General features: G+C 38.8%; 1 protein-coding gene across 1 annotated transcript in view; it reads right to left on the bottom strand.

Moving 5' to 3' along the window:
- Positions 1-1,956: 1,956 nt before the first annotated feature.
- LOC306871741 (cotranscriptional regulator ARB2A homolog) overlaps positions 1,957-18,597 on the bottom strand; it is a 180,316-nt gene continuing 163,675 nt past the window's right edge. The window contains exon 11 of the mRNA XM_079419866.1: positions 1,957-3,856. Within this exon, the coding sequence (XP_079275992.1) occupies positions 3,708-3,856 (149 nt within the window). The 3' untranslated portion in view covers positions 1,957-3,707. The remainder of the gene's footprint in view (positions 3,857-18,597) is intronic.

Here is an 18,597-nt window from a genome sequence, read left to right as displayed (position 1 = left end):
AATATGAGAGAGAGTTGTATTATTTGAGTTTTTTTTTTTCAGGACCCAATAAAACATTGATTGTTGCAGTTTGCTGACCCGTAAAATTTAGGGGGCTAGATTTCCCTTCAGAACCGAGCATATAATTATGCAAATAGAGATCTGACAGCGATCTGGTGAAGTACTCCAGAAGACAAGGGCCTGGAGGAGTGACAGTCCAGCTTCAGCAAGTGCTCGACTCTTTGAGAATAGTTCATATTTGGCGGCGCATGAGAGTATGGGAGGAGACGAGAGCGTGTGACACAAAACACGGATAATATTGAAATATCAATCAAAGACTTCACAGACTTCGATACGATATTTTTGCAGTTAAGTGTGACTCTCCTGGAAGAGAGCGTGATGACAAAAAGTGTTGAGGATGAAATCAACACATTACCTTAGTGTTTAAAGTCTGACAATTCTAAGGTGAGATATAAGTTTGAGTCTTTGCCTGCAGTGTTTGCACAGAATCCACCAACAGTTCACACAATTTAGGCTTTACAAATTGAAACGGTGTTAAAACAATTAACCAAAACCCACAAATTAGGTAGCCTACAAAAAGTAAGACAAGTAAGAGAAAGAGAACCCTTATGTGTTTGCTTTTTTGCATAATTTAATTTGAATTGACCTATGCATGGCTTTGATTAATTAATTTTGTTGTGTAAGTGTACAGTGCCTCTATAAGCTTATGCAGAAGTCGAGTTTTCAAATTATTTTTCCATTTATGGTTAATGTAATTATCGGATAAATGGCCCGTCTCTAAAAGTTCATCAAATAGTTAAAAATCATTTCATACAACATATGACTTTACATGTCTTCTATGATGAACATGTTTTCAATTTCTGAATTATTTATTTATTTATGATTAAAAGGTGTATCTTTTCTGATAATAAAGTACATTATAAAGCTGGATTTCTTGCAAAATAAATGCTAACTAAAGTAGTTTTCTTTTTCGAATAATTATTCTTTTAAAAAGACAACTATGAATTAAAAAAAAAAAAGATTATTTGAGTATTACGTGTGGCGTAACAAAACATGCAATAAACCGTTCTGTTGTGATGTGACAAGAAAAGCATAAAACAGAGTACCTTTTTATACCTACATAACTCTGAGCCAACGCCATTACATGATTGCTTGATATTTTTCTTTAGGAAAAAAACAACCTTTTTATACCATTATTTGATCTATCGAACCGTTATCTAATTTTTAATTTCTAAAAATGTATTCTATTATCATCGTTTTTCATTAATCTAAATAAACTGAAACCAGACATGGAAACAGTAAATTCCAGCGTCGTTTCCGTTCTGAGGAGAATTAATCATAAAATCTAGAGGCATGACATTTGGTTTATTTATTTTCGCAGGACAATTGTCGTCATTACCGCTTTGCTATGACACGGTCACTCTCAGGCCATAATTTCGTAAGTTAAGGTCTAAAACAAGTAGTTGGAACATAATAAATCTAGGTGCTATAGACATGGCTTCATCCTATACTTCTCTGTCTTTGACTGACACTTATTTTGGTTAACATTGGTCTCATTGTAAAGGCCTGGGCTCGATCTAGACACAAATATCAGCTTTCGTGATAGAGTTCCACAGCTGTTACGTGAGAAGAGCGAGTCATTCTCCGAGCAGGCTCACCTTCCCTGGGAACAGAGCTGAGAGGAGAGCCGCTGGAGCAACAGGCTTTATCGGGCTCCGAGGATCTTTCCCCCGTCAGGTTCAACTTTAACCCGACAACTTCTTGGGCTGAAAGTGATGCCTTTACGATTATTACGTTGTAAATAAGAGTACCATGTACATTGGTGTCTTCAAGTGCAAGGTGGGATATGTGCAGGTTAGTTTGTATGCACTAAAAATAGAGAAAAATAAAGTAGCCTATTTTTGCGACACAAACCGGGACAGTTAAAATCACAGATCGTTACGCATCATTATTTTTCATAAAGAAGTTTATTTAATTACAGCATGGAGATCATTATTACACTCGCATGGTATGAAAACAAACTGAACGATTAATCAGGGCACAAACTGCCATTAATTCAAAGACGAAAGACTAACATATTTGAACGATTTATGAAAAGTGAAATCAAAGTTAAAATATCTGATCACATTTTCATTTAATGAACCCTCGAAAGCGAATAAAAAAGGCAGAAAACCCAGAAAACATCTTACACTTCTATAATTTCAGACTAGGATGTTTCAGTAAAACGTAGAATATCTTCGATCAAAATATTAATTGTTAAAATGAGTCCTTATTTACAAACCAATTAAGTTTTCGATTTGGTTTAAGGCTGTATTAAACGCGAGTGAAATATTCACATATGGCTTGTCAGTTTTGGAAAATCAAATAATGATGAACGTTTGTCTGTATTCATTAGGCAACAGCATTGGGATCTGAGTTGAACAGTTTTAACTAGACAGTATAAGCAACTTGCAGTTGATCAGTGGCATCTAATGAATATTTGCAGGAATATTAAAAGTTTAATTCATTGTAAAAACAGTTAAAACACAAAAGCCTCTGGGCGGGGTCTCTATTTTGGATAAAAAAAATAAAAAATAACATGGAATATGTATAAAGCACTATTGACATTGATTACCTTCAGCAATCTGAAACAGCAATGACACTTCTAAAAAGTGATGAGACTAAAACAGCCTTTTACTGTGAGATTAATTTTTAAGCGAAAGCAGAAAGAGTGATCTGTTGACATGCCTGAATGCCATATCTTTAAGCCTCCACTAATACCAAATTGTCCAGGAGACAATGTCTCTTGCTACATAACATGCTTTAGCTTTAGCAGAGGATGACAATGATGTGTTAAAACAGTCCAAACAGTCATGGACTTTGCAAAATGGGCAGGTTACATTTGCATACATCTTAAGGAAGTCTTTTATACTTTGGATAACATTAAATCATCCTGATCCTGACACATATGAAGATATTCCAAGACTGACACATCGGCTCTGTCAAAGGGAGATATTCCTAAAACTCATGCTCGCACAAGGTTTTAAGGGATTTAAAAACAGGGGAAGATTCATTCAGTCTGTCATGCTGTCAATGGCTTACTTCATTGTGTTCATTCTAAATCTAGTCTTGAGATAGCCATTGAATGGATGTTTGATTCTGCAAGTTGCTTTTTTTCCAGTTAAAGTGTTATGTGTATGAATCAAACAACCCGTAAGCCTTTAGCATCTGACACACAAAGTTCCTAAGCACACAAGTTCTTTGAATGCAAGCGAGACCCTAGAAAGAAACAATGAAACAACGGGGGGGAAACCAAAGAGAGATACAAAGACTTTGCAGGCAGGCACTAGGACCTGCCAGACTTGTGTGTGTGTGTGCAGGTGCTTCCCAGGCATTAGCTCAGTTCAGGACAATGTCAGGATAATTAGAGGTGCATCAAGAGGCGGTGTGTGGCACCGCCTGTCAGCCTTAATCTGGCCACCACCAAATCCACACAGCGGCCCACAGGAGGCACAAGCAGTGAAGCCATATTGCTTTGACAGTTGCACTCATCCAGAAGTAATGCAAAACGCTATTCTGATGTATACAGGCTGACCCTGCACTCCTCAGAGTTGTACAATTCACTGGGAGGAGGGCTTCAAGGAGGAATATTTTTCATAAAAAGAACAGAGGAGAAAAAGAACCAAGAGGAGACGAAGGTGGGCTCTGGGTTGAAATCTGTGAGCCCTCTATAAGTCTTCGTTTTTTATGCGGTGGGAGCTGCGTGTGGTGACCGGGCTGGAGGAGGACTCATCCTCATGGTCCTTAAGGGCATCGCTGAAGAATTTGAAGATGGAGTGGAAGCTCTTCCATGATGTTAACTCGTGCTTCTCAGTACCTGCAAAAGACAAAACATGAAGGAGGATGTGAAAAACCAGCCCGATCTCACTGCAATTTGTTCATATTTTATGAGCTGGCTAATTCGTACAAACTCGCTTGTACAAATTCATATGATTTTTGCTAAATCGTACGCATTTTATGAGTTGCACAATTCGTATGAATTTGTACGAATGACCTACACCTAACCCCGCCCCTAAACCTACCCGTCACTGGTGTGTAGACAAATCATACGAGTGAGGTCGTACAAACACATACCAATTAGCCACCTCGTTAAATACGTACGAATTGGTTATGAGATAGCGTTGGGAAAAACATACAGCCATAACTGTTTATGATTACAGTAAAATAAGCAACATTTTTATAAAGTTCACCTCAAAGTGAAAACTCTCACATTTAGTGACCCTTTATGACTTGTTTTTTTTCTGATTAACACTAAAGATGATATTTCGAAACTTTCACTGTAAACTGTCAGAAAAAAATATACCTTTAGAGGGATGTGGGATACGGGTAAGGTTAGGGACAGGTTTAGTGGTATGGGTAGGTTTAAGGTTGGGTTAAGGTGTAACGGATGGGTCAACAGTGTAATTATAAAAGGTAATTACATTCAGGTATTTTAGAAATATAAGTACAATGTAAAACATGCATGTAACATAGTAAGTGCATAGTTTCAAATGATTAATTTATATGTAAGTACATAGTAGTTAAGGCCACTTAATATAAAGTGGGACCCTAAAATGTCCCTTTAAGGTTAATGCACCATTGACAAGCTGCCGTACTCCAAAAGGTACAATTTATACATCGTCTAAGTGTATGGACAATAATACAGTTTTAAAAATGATCTTATTTTGTGTTCTGCATAAGGTTTGGAATGATATGAGGGTGAATAAATGACAGAATTTTAATTTTTAGACCGAACTGTTCCTTTAACACTACCTACTGAGGTTTACAGGGCTCTTAGATTAAAGGAAGTGATATGTGAGGACTGTTTCATACTCTAAATAGTTCAGTACGTCTGATGCCAAGCAAAAACTTTGGACTTTGTGTTGTGTACTGTGTGCCCCGACACAACATTTTCCATCTATTAGGATATTGCGCACTTAAGGACAATGGATGGAATGGCTGCTATCCATGGAAGATTAAATTTTCTCTCTCTGGAGTTCGATACACCTATCAGTTAATCCACAAATGGCTCAGTTTTCCCTCTGTGGCAGCAGGTTAAAGAATTCCCATGTTTGGGTCATTGGATCCAGGTGAAGTGACATGTACACCCTAAGTCCTCATCAGACCTTTCAAAGTCCCACAAGAGCCTTCCACAGCTCTCATAATGCAGCGCTTTCAGACAGGTAGCGTCTGGCGCGAAACAAGTACATTGGGTCTGTTTATTTATTGTGCTGTTTGTGAGAAAGGTTGAATTGAACCCCGGCTAGATCAATTCCGCTTTGAACCATTCACACCGTACGTTGCCTTGATATACGTCTGCATCAGTTTGTGTGGAACAAAGAGGATCAGACTGATGTGCTTTTCTCCCTCAATCACGATTTCTCATTCTTTTCCCTCCGCATTGCAACTGGTGCATGAACTTGCCCGGAGGGATCCAATTAAAGACCAACTTTAAGGCTCATGCCAAACGTGTACTCAGATGGCCATGATATTGACCTCCATGTTTATTACATTGACCTCTGTCTGGGCAGTATTGATGAAGATAGCTGTGGTGAGATGGGAAAGAAGTGTGTGTGTGTGTGTGTGTGTGTGTGTATCAGAATGGTCGAGTCTTTCTAACTCGGCCAATGATCAGTGCCTCAGGTCAAGTTTACCAAGCTGACGATCAGTGAGTCGATACCTGCTGCCCAAACAATCTCTTTAGTGGTGTAGGTCCTGGCACAACAGCACTCCAGAGGAGAAGACATTGCCTCCACTGCTCTTATTTATAATTCATACCCAATTTGGAGCACACAGCCTTTACTTTCCCTCCACTCCAGGCCCCCTCACCTTTCCCAACTAACCTTTTTATTTGTCTCTCTTTCTGTTTTTTTTTTTCTACAGGACCAATTAACGGCGATGGGTTCTCTTTTTGTTACCTTGAACCGCTGGTGAACCCCTGATCAACGAGAGCGACTCATACTGATCCCAGCCACGGGGTCAGCCACAGTGCGTCTCCAAGCAGATATGTAAATGCGGAGAGCCCCTGTGGCGACCCTGCGGGAGCTCCGCCCCTGCCAGCGACATCACCTTTGATGAGGGTTCACAAGCATGCCTCACTAATGACCCTTTATTACTCTACCTTGCCATCTCTTAATTGCTAAGATGTGTTGAGTGTAATCAATAGTGTATGTGTGCCGCGGCGTCTCGGTTACGTCATTCGCTCACATAGACACACAAAGAATGGGGAAGAGGACAGCCGTGTCTGGCTAGACCACAAATTAAATGCATGCCATTTAAAGAGGTGGCCATTGATTAAATGTCATCTTTCAATAAAGAGAGCAATGTCTACCGTGCATAGAAGTAGGAAAAGTCTCTTGTTCTGCTGTTCCTTCAGTTTTTTCTTCTTCTTTCACAGTTGTTTCTCTTTGCCTGGAGGATATTTTTAAGTTCTTTAAGATAGGAGGGATATGAGGCTGATAATTTCTTTTATGTAATTGCAAAATTATTAAAGCCATAACAAAACTTTCATGCTGGAATTACAATACATGGAAATTATGACAATAAACAAAATGAACTTTTACCTAGTTACTTTCATACAAATGCTTTGATATATTTCCTATGTTAAAATGTTATTAATCAGTTTTTAAGATTGGAATTAATTTTTTTTTTCAAAATGCATTGGCTGATAAATAGTGTATATTTATAGATTTATACAAAAGCTAATAAGCAAATAAATAAGTTAATACACACAGAGATTGACAGTATAAGAAAGTACTGAAGTATTAAACTTGAAAATTAGCTAACACCCAAATTCTCAAAGGTAAATTTCATTGTAGATATTTTAGAAAATCACACAAGATTACATGTACAAACAAAATCTTGTGCTTTCTGTAAGCATCATAATTATGTATACTACACATGTAATTGTGCAATTAAAGAAGTTGCATCTTTTGAACTAGTTTCAGTGAAAACTCTCCAGCAGGCTGACTGTGATCCACACGACCCCGACACTCCTCACAACATGCTCATGCTTACAAAAATGCTCATGTGTACACACGCTAGATTTTGATATCCTCCTCTTCAACGACGCACCTCACAGTATGAGCACAAACACACTGCCGTTCACACCAGGCCACTGTTATCTGTGTTACTTCATACGACTCCATTTGACCAGTGTATTTTTCATAATGAAGCTTCATATTTCACTACCCCGTTAAGACGTCTTCCAGATGCAGATCAAATCTTTATAATGAACCATTACATTATTCAGCTGGATACCTTTGAGGGTAATTTAGTAGTTCTTTGATCTCACTGTGACAAATAGTGTTTGAAACAGTGTCCCGGTGACAAACACACATTCTCTCTCCCTCACACACACACACACACACAGACACACTCTCACAAACACAAGCACTCTTTCAACATTCATGTCAACAATAAATCAAGGAAGACAGGCTTTAGCTATCGGCAATTCCTTTTTCTCCCCTCACCAGAAGCGTTACAAATGGTAATCGTGTGCGATGGTAAAATGCTCATGAGCGAACGATGCTCGAGTGAATGAGCAGTCAAAGCACCGCCGCAAGTAACACTCGGAGAGAGTAAAAAATATCAAAGTGTGCTGATTGTAATTGGCTAAAATATGCCATCTGTAGCGTGGCATTCAATCGCGCCTCCTAATTGATTGAGTATAACTGGCATATTCTATTTATTTGTCAAAATTATTTGATTTCATTGCCAGACATTTTTCATGTTGTAATTACACAGTTGTTGAAAAATTACAGTATCTGATATTCTAGTAATTAAAATATTACAACCTCTAACTGTTTTAGTGTGATTGTTTGCAGTTATGGTAGCTTTTTTGTGTGTGTGTGTGTCTGTGTCTTTATTATATACACTGCACATCACTGCACATCAGCACAATTATATCCTTGACTTGTTCAACACACAGTGTGCTTATAGTTTTACTCAAAACTAGAATGAACTAGTCAGAGTAACACTAGCAGGGGAAACTATCCGTTGCACGATGCTGCAGAGTCTATTTGCTATCTGTGTCCCTGTTAGCAAAGGGCTTAGATTTCCAGTCCCTACGCTCTCTGATATTTGTTTGCTCTATGCTCTAGCGGTTTGGCGCTTTCGCCATGCATGCCTGAACATCTAAGAGGCGATCTGAGAGAGTCAAAACTAGGCCAAAACAGGTGTCAACGTTCTAGCACGTTGTGTTAACACGGCTCTCTGTGATGGAGAAGCAACGATTCGTGACACAACTAATTAAATCTAAATATACACTATAGCCAACCCCCACCTGTCACTCCCCCGACACATAAACCTACTGCCCTTCGAGGATATAGCTCATCCCTCTTCACATTAGACGCCAAGAGAAAATATTACCGCTGCAACTAGAGCGTGCTTTATTTGCGTTATGTCTAATTAAATTAATGCATTTGGAAAAAAAATAAGCACTTAAAATTGCAAATAGAAAAGGGAAAAACATGCATGCACTCCTACGATTTCATCAAAACGTCTCTCTGTCAATTGCCCATACGCAGAACCTGTCTGGCGGTGGGTTCCCCTTGCCCCCCCCCCCCCTCCTCTGCCTCTTTTAATTACTTTACTTATTATTGTTGTAAGAGCAAACAGAGGCAGAACTCATTACACATCCAGAAATGAGAAAGCGAACGTGTGGCTTCAGGGCCTGCTGAGAGAACCTACAATTAACTTATAAAGTTGGAAACAAAGCAAGAGGGGGTAAAGAATGAGTGAATGAAGGAAGAGCAGGAGACGAATGCTATGAAATGAAGTTTCATTCCTCTTTTTTCACATTATTCAAGCTTGGAACGAAGCAAAGGCAACAAGACAATGAGCACCACAACACATTTCCAGTGTGCGTCCCTGAGCTGCTCCTCCCTTGCAGCGGTGCAGCTTTTTTTTTTTTTTCTTTGAGAGTGGGCGCCTCAACTTAGTTGTAATAAAGAAGCCAAGTTTTATAGAGCTGGAATGGAGTCTTTACGAGATAACCGGAGAGCAGGGGCCAGTGTGGGATGTGTAGTGCGAGGATTTGAGACTCTGGGGGACACTGAGTCAAATCATACCGCGGGTACTGTACCCACCGAAGACAGCCGCAACTACTGGCAGTGCCTTATTCTGTTGCAGAGTATTCAGGAGAGAAAATCTAATGATGGCGCTTGGGTGTCTGAATCTGTTTTATCAGTCTGACTAAAGCTAGTTATTAGCCCAGGCTAGCACTTTGCGAGAAAACTAGCGCTTCATTATACAGCCTGACTGTGCCCACTCTGTTTGCTCCTCTATAAAATAGCCTGTAATAAAGCAAATCAAGAATCACAGAGGAATTCAGAAATGACAAACCATATCCCTGACAGTGGAGCAGAAACACCGATAGCAAGGCTAATTTGAGGGCTAATTTGTTAGCAAGTCAAATAACCTAAGTCCACAGTAGCATAATTAAGTTAGCCGCTGATAAAAATGCCTACAGATGTCAGAGTCGACTCCGGAGGGGAAAACGAAAAATAAACAAGAATGATGGAGAGACCCAGAGTGCAAACAAATCCTAAGCCCCAGTTGCTCATCATTACAGTACTAGAATATTCATTAAGTGGTCTGCGGAAGAGTGACCAAAGCCTTACGGTAAGATAAAACACAATAAATGAGCTCTGCTTTAGTACTATATATGTAAAGTTTTGATTTTTACATACTTTATATTTTTATGTATGCCATCAATGTTGAGGGTATTGAGTAATACATGCTACATAATCAGGTTACTTTATTCATGTAATAAGTAAAAAAATAAAATAATCATTGGTCTTATAAACATACACATGGTTAACATTTTGTAAGAGCAAAAATGGTAATCTATTAACATTAATAATTCTATTAATAATCTGCAGCTCTTTCACAAAACAGAAGAACAGAGTAGATAAATGATAATTTGATCTCACAAAGAGGAGAGAGAGATAAAAACTGTTGCAAATGAATGCGGATCTGTCATCATCACCCAACACAGGTACACAGAGGGTTAATTCACACAGGCTTTAGCACCAGCACAAGACAGGGTGTCAAGAGTGTACAATAACACAGCACATCACTTGCAAAATTGCACATACACAGATGAGAGGTGTTAGATACTGTTTGATGAAATTGGCACCGCAGACAAAAGCCCTCTAAAAACCATCAGTGTATTTGGATTAAGTACATGATGACCGCATAAACATTTGCACATTTCTTCTGAAATTATTGACAACATCAAACATCACTGCATGTGCGTAACTTTTCTCTCTGGTCTATTTTATGTCACCTTTACTCTATATTATAGATGTGCAAGACCGTACATTGAAAAGCCCAACAGGATCTGGCTTTGGTCTCTGTTTAGATAAGGCTACAGGGTAAAACGAGGGCAATCCTTAGAAATGGTGACCCCCTACCTCCACAACGAGAATAAAAATAATAACACTGACCTCAAATTTTTTATGGCCAAATATGACAATATTAATCTTGCATGTAGGGTGAGATCAGTCAGAGAGACCTAAATTATGACAAAATGATGTTACTTGACACTAACTCTCCCCAGTTCCTGATAATGAGACCTCCACATTAAACCTGATGAACATCTTCAGCTGAAGTAACAAATGAACCCTACAGGTGCTGCTACCTTCTTAACAGTGCCTGGGAAAGTGAGTGAGGAGGCGTGTGAGGAAATACAGGCGATCAATGGCAGATCAATACATAAATAAGAACACAGTGTTTGAGTGTGTTTACTGAAGGAGCAGCAGCAGTCATGGACCGAAGAGAGTTCACGACATCCATATCAACACTGTGTAAACTAAAGAAGACAATGGATTCTTCTTGCTTCTGCTAACATTGAGATACATCTACGAAATGGGTGTGTTTTGCACTGGACATATTTCAAATCTCAGTTTAGTTGGAAGGTATGAGCACATGCGGGATGATGCAAGAGAGTGTAAATCAAATCACAGGCTAATGCAGAGATTGAGTCAAGCACACAACGCAGCAGGACAATAATTGAGGAAACTGATGAGGAAACTGACTTGGCAAAGAATTATTACATGTACACTGCCTCGAGTTTAAAGCCTTTTTTTTGTTCAGAGAAAACTTTTTTTCATTGTAACACTGTTACCCAGAGCAAGTTAGTTTTATCCATGCTATACACTTAATAATTTGTATGTTTCAAAGCAGCTTAACAGAGACATGTCTCAATGCATAAGCCAAGGTTAACGTTGACAAAGAAAAAAAAATATTCAGGTGAAAAGGGAACCTTGAGAGAAACCAAACTTTGATGGAGGAGCCTATCAAAAAAAAGTAGTATACATACATATACACACACACAAACAAACATGTATAACTGTGCATGAACAATAATGGAGAAGACTGCTGACTTGGCAATGATCCAGAAGACGAACATTGACGCCCTCCACAAAGAGGGTAAGTCACAGAGGGTCATTACTGAAAGGTGTGGTTATTCACAGAGTGCTGTATCAAAGCATATTAAATGCAAAGTTGACTGGAAGGAAGAATTTGGGTAGGAAAAGGTGCACAAGCAACAGGGATGACCGCAAGCTTGAGAATACGGTCAAGCAAAGCTGATTCAAACACTTGGGAGACCTTCACAAGGAGTGGACTGAAGCTGGAGTCTGAAGCTGAACCAGAGACAATGTCAGAAGCATCTTACCTGGGCTGTGGAGAAAAAAAACTGAACTGTTGCTCAGTGGTCCAAAGTCCTCTTTTCAGATGAAAGTAAATTTTGCATTTCATTTGGAAATCAAGGTCCCAGAGTCTGGAGGAAGAGAGGAGAGGCACAGATTCCATGTTGCTCGAAGTGTGACGTTTCCACAGTCAGTGATGATTTGGGATGCCATGTCATCTGCTGGTGTTGGTCCACTGTGGTTTCTGAAGTCCACAGTCAACGCAGCCATCTACCAGGAAATTTTAGAGCACTTCATGCTTCCTTATGCTGACAAGCTTTATGGAGATGCTGATTTCATTTTCCAGCAGGACTTGGCACCTGCCCACACTGCTAAAGGTACCAAAAGCTGGTTCAATGACCATGGTGTTACTGTGCTTGATTGGCCAGCCAACTCGCCTGACCTGAACCCCATAGAGAATCTATGGGGTATTGTCAAGAGGAAGATGAGAGACATCAGACCCAACAATGCAGATGACCTGAAGGCCGCTATCAAAGCAACCTGGGCTTCCATACCACCTCAGCAGTACCACAGGCTGATCACCTCCATGCCACGCCGAATTAAGGCAGTAATTAAAACAAAGGGAGCCCCTACCATGTATTGAGTACATATACAGTAAATGAATATATTTTCCAGAAGGCCAACAATTCACTAAAAATGTTTTTTTTATTGGTCTTATGAAGTATTCTAATTTGTTGTAATTTGGTTTTTGTTAAATGTGAGCCTAAATCATCACAATTAAAAGAACCAAAGACTTAAACTACTTCAGTCTGTGTGCAATGAATTTATTTAATACACGAGTTTCACAATTTGAGTTGAATTACTGAAATAAATGAACTTTTCCACGACATTCTAATTCATTGAGATGCACCTGTATATACAAGGTGTTTAATATATGAATTTATGTTACATTATGCAATTTTGCTGTAATATGTAATACATTTTTAATCAAATACTTACAGATCAGGCTTCTCGAAAATTCCCTCATACATCACCACTGATGCCAAATATTATCGTGTTACATAGCATGCATAAGACTAGTCACATATTCATTGAATAAGTTGCTAAACAGAGGGAGTTTTGAAAGCTCCACATGGAAAGTCATGGAGCTGAGGGAGTTTTGGTTCCTTGCCGCTGTTGCCTCTGGCTTGCTCAGTTGGGGACACTTCATTTCTAGTGATTATCGCCAATTTGATTTAAACTAAACTGAGCTAGACAATGACATCTCTGAATTCAATAATGAAATGCCTTAACTGAAAATTGAGTGTTTAATCTTATTTTTATACATTACTGACACTCTACCCTCCAATTTGATACTGTTAAGTGCTTTGACACAATCTGTATTGTTAAAAGCTCTATATAAATAAAGGTGACTTGACTTGACTAAATTATTTAGTTAGTACAAGAATTCCATCTGTAAGAAAACAATTCAAAATAATTTAATGAAATGTCTAGTAGCGATGCAGATGTGGTCGGTGAAGTACCCCTCGCTGACTAGCTGGCATAATTTGCAGTTGGCGTCGCTCACCAACACAGCGGACTTGGAAGTGTGATCTGAAGCTGGATTACAGGCCTCAAAACTATAAGTACACAGCATTCACATGTGTTTAGCATCGCAAGAGTGCTCCATGACATACTTTCCAGGTGGAGCTTTCAGAAGGCCGTCTCCTCCAGCCAGAGTGGAGGCAAAGGAGGGCGATCAGCCTCTCGCTGTGCTGTCATCTGTAATTACAGGGGCATCTTCAGAGCAGCCCCATGCAAAGCGGGTGGCAGACAGGCTAGCGGCTAATGCACAGGACCCACACTTCACAACAGCGAGGAAGGCAGGCTGACCTTGCTTGCCTCACATTAGCACTCTTATCTGGTGTGTGTGTGTTGTGTGGCGGTGTTGGAGATGGTCCTGGAGTGGGCCGCGGGGGCGGGGAGGAGCAGAAATAGATCACTTAGGGGAACAAAGTGTAATTAATGGGTGGAGAGAGATAAGAGTACCCTGGCCACTATCTGGGAATGTGCTAATGGGGTTCACACACACTCAGCATGAGCAGGGGATGACCCCTGACAGTGTGTGTGCGCGTGTGTGTGGAAGAAGACATGATGTATACTGATGCGATGGATATGAGTGACTGACAGTGAGTGAATGAGTGAGGGAGTGAGTGGGGAGTCAATACTAGAAGTTTGTAGCAGGGGCGTAGATTACGCGGGGGACGTATCCCCCCCACTTTTTATAAAAAGTAAATTCGTCCCCCGCACTTTTTCATTGGACAGTTGTGTTCTCGACATGTTGAGGTTTTAATGGAGCAATGTATATAAATGCAAAATGATTTAAAATTCAAAGAGACAAGATATACATGACGTTTACGTTTCTATGGCAATCAGTCACTCAGTTTGTGACGTCACGACATGCCCAGGCTCGCGCCCGCGGTCCCGCGCTGTATCCATCATTCATTAGAGGTCGAGATGAGTTCAAAGCGGCAAGAAACTCTTCACTCCTTTTTTACGAAGAAGTCAAGCAGCGTAAGTTGTCATGTGGGATCCGAATAGTGTTGCACAATGTTGAGTGACTCTGCCTATTGCTCTTGTTGAATAATTAGCAAGTTTTGATGTTCATTATATGGAGAAAAAAAAAGCTGCCTGGACAAACATGCACTTATTTATTTTCAGTCTATTTTTCCGTAACTCTTTTGTGACGTCTTTTATTTTAACACGTATGTATGTTATCAGAACCCTTCAAATAAGAATAAAGATCATGTTGAACTGAGATTTTACAGCGTTTGCAGCATTGTGACATGATATATTTCAATCAAGTATGCAAGCACTGACGATCTTAATTTAGGGGTGCTCTCATTATTGCACTAATTTGACGTGTTTATGTGTTGTCAAGAATGACCAAGAAACAGTCAGCCTAGATTTTTTAGAGCAGAATCAGGACGAGACACAAGAAAAACACACTTCACAGCTGAGAAGAACTGATAGAGTGGCTTTTAACACCTGGCTGTTTTTACAGATTATTAGCTTGCATATTGGTTGTTTATTAGTACTTAAGCACATATTAATTCTGTATTCTTCATGACCATATTCTGCATCCCATAATCCTAAACTTAACAACTACAACGACTACCTTACAAGCTATTAATAAGCACTAAATGACGAGTTTATTGAAGTAAAAGTCATAGTTAATAGTGAATATGTGTTTATCATTCTAAAGTGTTAAAAAATAATTTAGGATACAAATGATTGGTAATTGTCCAGCAGTGTATTTAATGTGTTATTTTCTTCTGTATGTCACTATTCCCTGTATGTAGATGTTTCAAACACTGCTTTATTTGCTGTAGACGGAGGCAGAAGTGAATTCAGAGTTGAGAGTGAATGAGGCAGAAAGTTTCAGTGAGGCTTCAGAGGTAAAGATTATTTACAGCATTGTCTATGATAAGATATGTCTTTTAACATACACTAATCAGACTAATGTATAATAGAACAGAACAGAATAAAGTAGTATGTGAATGTGCAAGTATCCATTACTGTGTGCCATGTACTGTACATACAACACTCACAAAATACAATCTGAAATATGTAAATAATAGTACCCTTATAAAGACATCTTTGTAACGTATACTCAAAAAGGTGCACATATAGAGTACCAATATGTACCGTAATGTACAACTATGAAACTTTTTGGGGTAAATAAGGTACAAAGATGTCCTTTTAATGGTACTGTCCCAGTGACAAGCTGTTGTATTTCTTTCTTTCTTTATCTTTTTCTCTCTTTCTTTCCTTCTGTTTTATAATCATATATAATAATATAATCATAAAGCATATTAATCAAAAAGGTATGATTAAAAATAAAACCTGTCAATTAGACAAGGGTTAACTGAAAAAAAAAAAAAAAAACAGGTATAACACTAGACATTCCGCCCCCCCCCCCCCCCCCCCCCCACTTTTGAAATGATGGCTACGCCCCTGGTTTGTAGACATTTCATTAAAATCTTCAAAATGCGTCACTGTGGTGCTGGTTGATGTGTTGAGAATACGTTAATATACAGCGTATGAAAATTTGAACCATTACTAAAGCACAACAGAGTCAGCTTAAGGTCAGTTCACAGTGACGAAAAGGATGCTAATTGAGAGGAACTTCCTAACAACCTCCTGTATGCGTGGTTCCTGCGTCAGGGGCCCGTCCAGGAGCCATGAAGGGGATTCTATGACTCTGAAGCACCACATGGTAGACAGACAATATTTAAAATGCATTTCCTCTGTTTGTCTGAAAACATAGCAGTGCTTCTCAACTGATTCAACCAGGGGTGCAAACCAAAAATGGGTCACAGGTCTGTTCTATAGGGTCATGGAAAGCAGGGCAAAAAACAATACTAAATGCACAGATTAAAATGTATGGTTAGGACAGTAAAACAACATTAATAATGTGATGTTTGATGGATTCAATAATAGTGTAATAAGATTAATATTTATTTTGAGAGCCGAATTAGTAGCTTCACATTTGTGCAACCCGATAGTTCTCTGCACACTGTAGATCTGACACTCTCGGACTGACCCTAAACTCAGAGTCCACTCGTACAGAGACCCTGGAGTGAGGGAGAAGAGACTGGCTTCTGTCAAAAGATAGAGAGGAACAAGTAGAAAAAGAAAGGAAAAAAAAAAGCATTGAAGATTAGAAATAAAAAGACAATACATACGTATAAACAGAAATAAGACCTTTGTGTATGTATATGTGTGTACATGTGTGTACACAGACACACACACACACACACACACACACACACACACACACACACACACACACACACACACACACTTCTTCCTATAATCACTTTACTGGCAAACATACTACAAAGGCATCAAGTGAGTGCACTCTGGACAAAACATGTAGAAAGAAAGAAAAAGCACATTTACACCCAGGTGATGATTCATTATAGAAAAGCTGCAAAAAGCAGTAAATATATAAAAAAAAAAAAAAAAGTTTCCAATCTAATGTTGTAATCGAAACTTACTCAAACAGCATGAGAGGGGCCAAAAGTTCAGCGCAAACAACCCACCCAAACAAAACTCCACAAACAAACAAACACAAACAATGGCAGGCATCTAAAAGCATCTCCGCTTTAGCATACACAAAGCGTGGGAAGAGTTAACTCCCTGATAAGCTGTCTCAAACCCCGGCATTATGCATTTTTCATGCCATGTGAGTCAGAGACCGAATAATTATCTCTCTATCTCTCTGCAGACAAGTGTAGAGGGCTGCAGCCACTTCCCTCTCTGTGCTCTCTCCACACTCAATGTGAATTAACTCATACAGACGTCAACAAAACATTCAGCTGAACCCTTGGATGGGCAGGTGAATAAACAGCGCAAGCACCTTCAGATGTATTCAGCGATTCCATGGTCGCACTGACCTCCAAATGAGGCTGTTACCCGTTGGGGGCAAACAGGAAAAAAACCCACCTTGACCAAATCTATAGACCCTTATCTGACAGAGCGGCTAACGCTCAACACGTAGCCCATGTCAAATAAGATGTACAGAGATGTTCAGATGCACCGTGACCCTGTAGCGACACACTATTAATCAAAAGTGTGTTAGGGATGCAGGAGCGAGTCAGGATAAGTGTTTGAGGATTGTGTGTTTGGTGTGGGTGTGTGAGTACAGCAGGGATCAGGAGCAGCTCTGACTCTCTCAATGGCACTCTATTGACAGCAGAGGTGAGAGTGAGAGCGAGCAACAGAAAATAGAATAAAATAATCAATACATTCTCACTTGTCAGAAGGGTAAGAGTCCTTTAAGAAGAGTAAACTTTAACCCCGCAGTATGTTACATTGATCAGATGATGTAAACTCCTGCCACTGCGGCCCTGCTATATCTGTTCTGACATATATGGAATGTGAGTCACCGATAACATTGTCTGAGAAGATATGTGACTGTAAGCGTCAGTCAGAGAATGAGAGACTGAGAGAGAACATTCCTTTTTCAAATGCCCGTGATACAAAAAATACAAATAATGCTGCTCATAAGATAAGAACACTGACCTCTATAGTATAAAACCTGTGTGTAACTCATCCCACAACATTTACCTGAAAATACCTGAACCAAATGATTTATTAAATTTGGCTCCGTTTATGGTTATCAGAGAAGTATTCTACCTCTGATGATATAGTACAATCTCAATAATACATGTGACCACAGTTAATTCATAATAACACTCACCATTTCATTGTTACACTATGCATTTTAAATTTGGTTATAATACAATGCACATTATGAATAATTATATAATTATTATAATGCATTATACCCCTTAATAACCCTTTATAATGCATTATTCATTAAGGCTTTAAGTAAACTTTCTATTCATCAAAGAATCCTGTAAAAAATGTATCACCATTTCCACAAAAATATTAAGTAGCACAACTGTTTTAAACATTGATAATAAAAAGAAATGTTTCTTAAGCACCAAATCAGTATATTATAATTTATGGAAGACCATGTGACACTGAAGGCTGGAGTAATGACTGCTGAAATTTCAGCAAAAAGCACAGTTTATACTGTAATTTTAATCAAATAAAGATACACATTTTGACTTTTGGTATTTTATAAAAATAAATACATTTAACGAGTTTAGTTTGTTACCAATTATTTGTATTAGTATGTTTATATAATACATAATTAGAACCAAATATTGGATTGCCACTGGTAAAAATATATTTTTCAATAATATTATGTATTTCTTATTTCCAATTAATTAATTGTTAAGAAACCAGAATCATTAAGAGGAGTTATATTTACAACTAGAAACAATACATTCTTCAAGACACTCATCACCATTAGAGACCATAATATTACTGACATACTAGCATGGGATATTTTGATTGGGCAGGTAAA

Source organism: Barbus barbus, assembly GCF_936440315.1.
Source record: "Barbus barbus genome assembly, chromosome: 6".
Lineage (NCBI taxonomy): Eukaryota > Metazoa > Chordata > Actinopteri > Cypriniformes > Cyprinidae > Barbus > Barbus barbus.
Note: the sequence above shows the minus strand (reverse complement) of the source record. Positions and strands in the feature narration are given on the sequence as shown.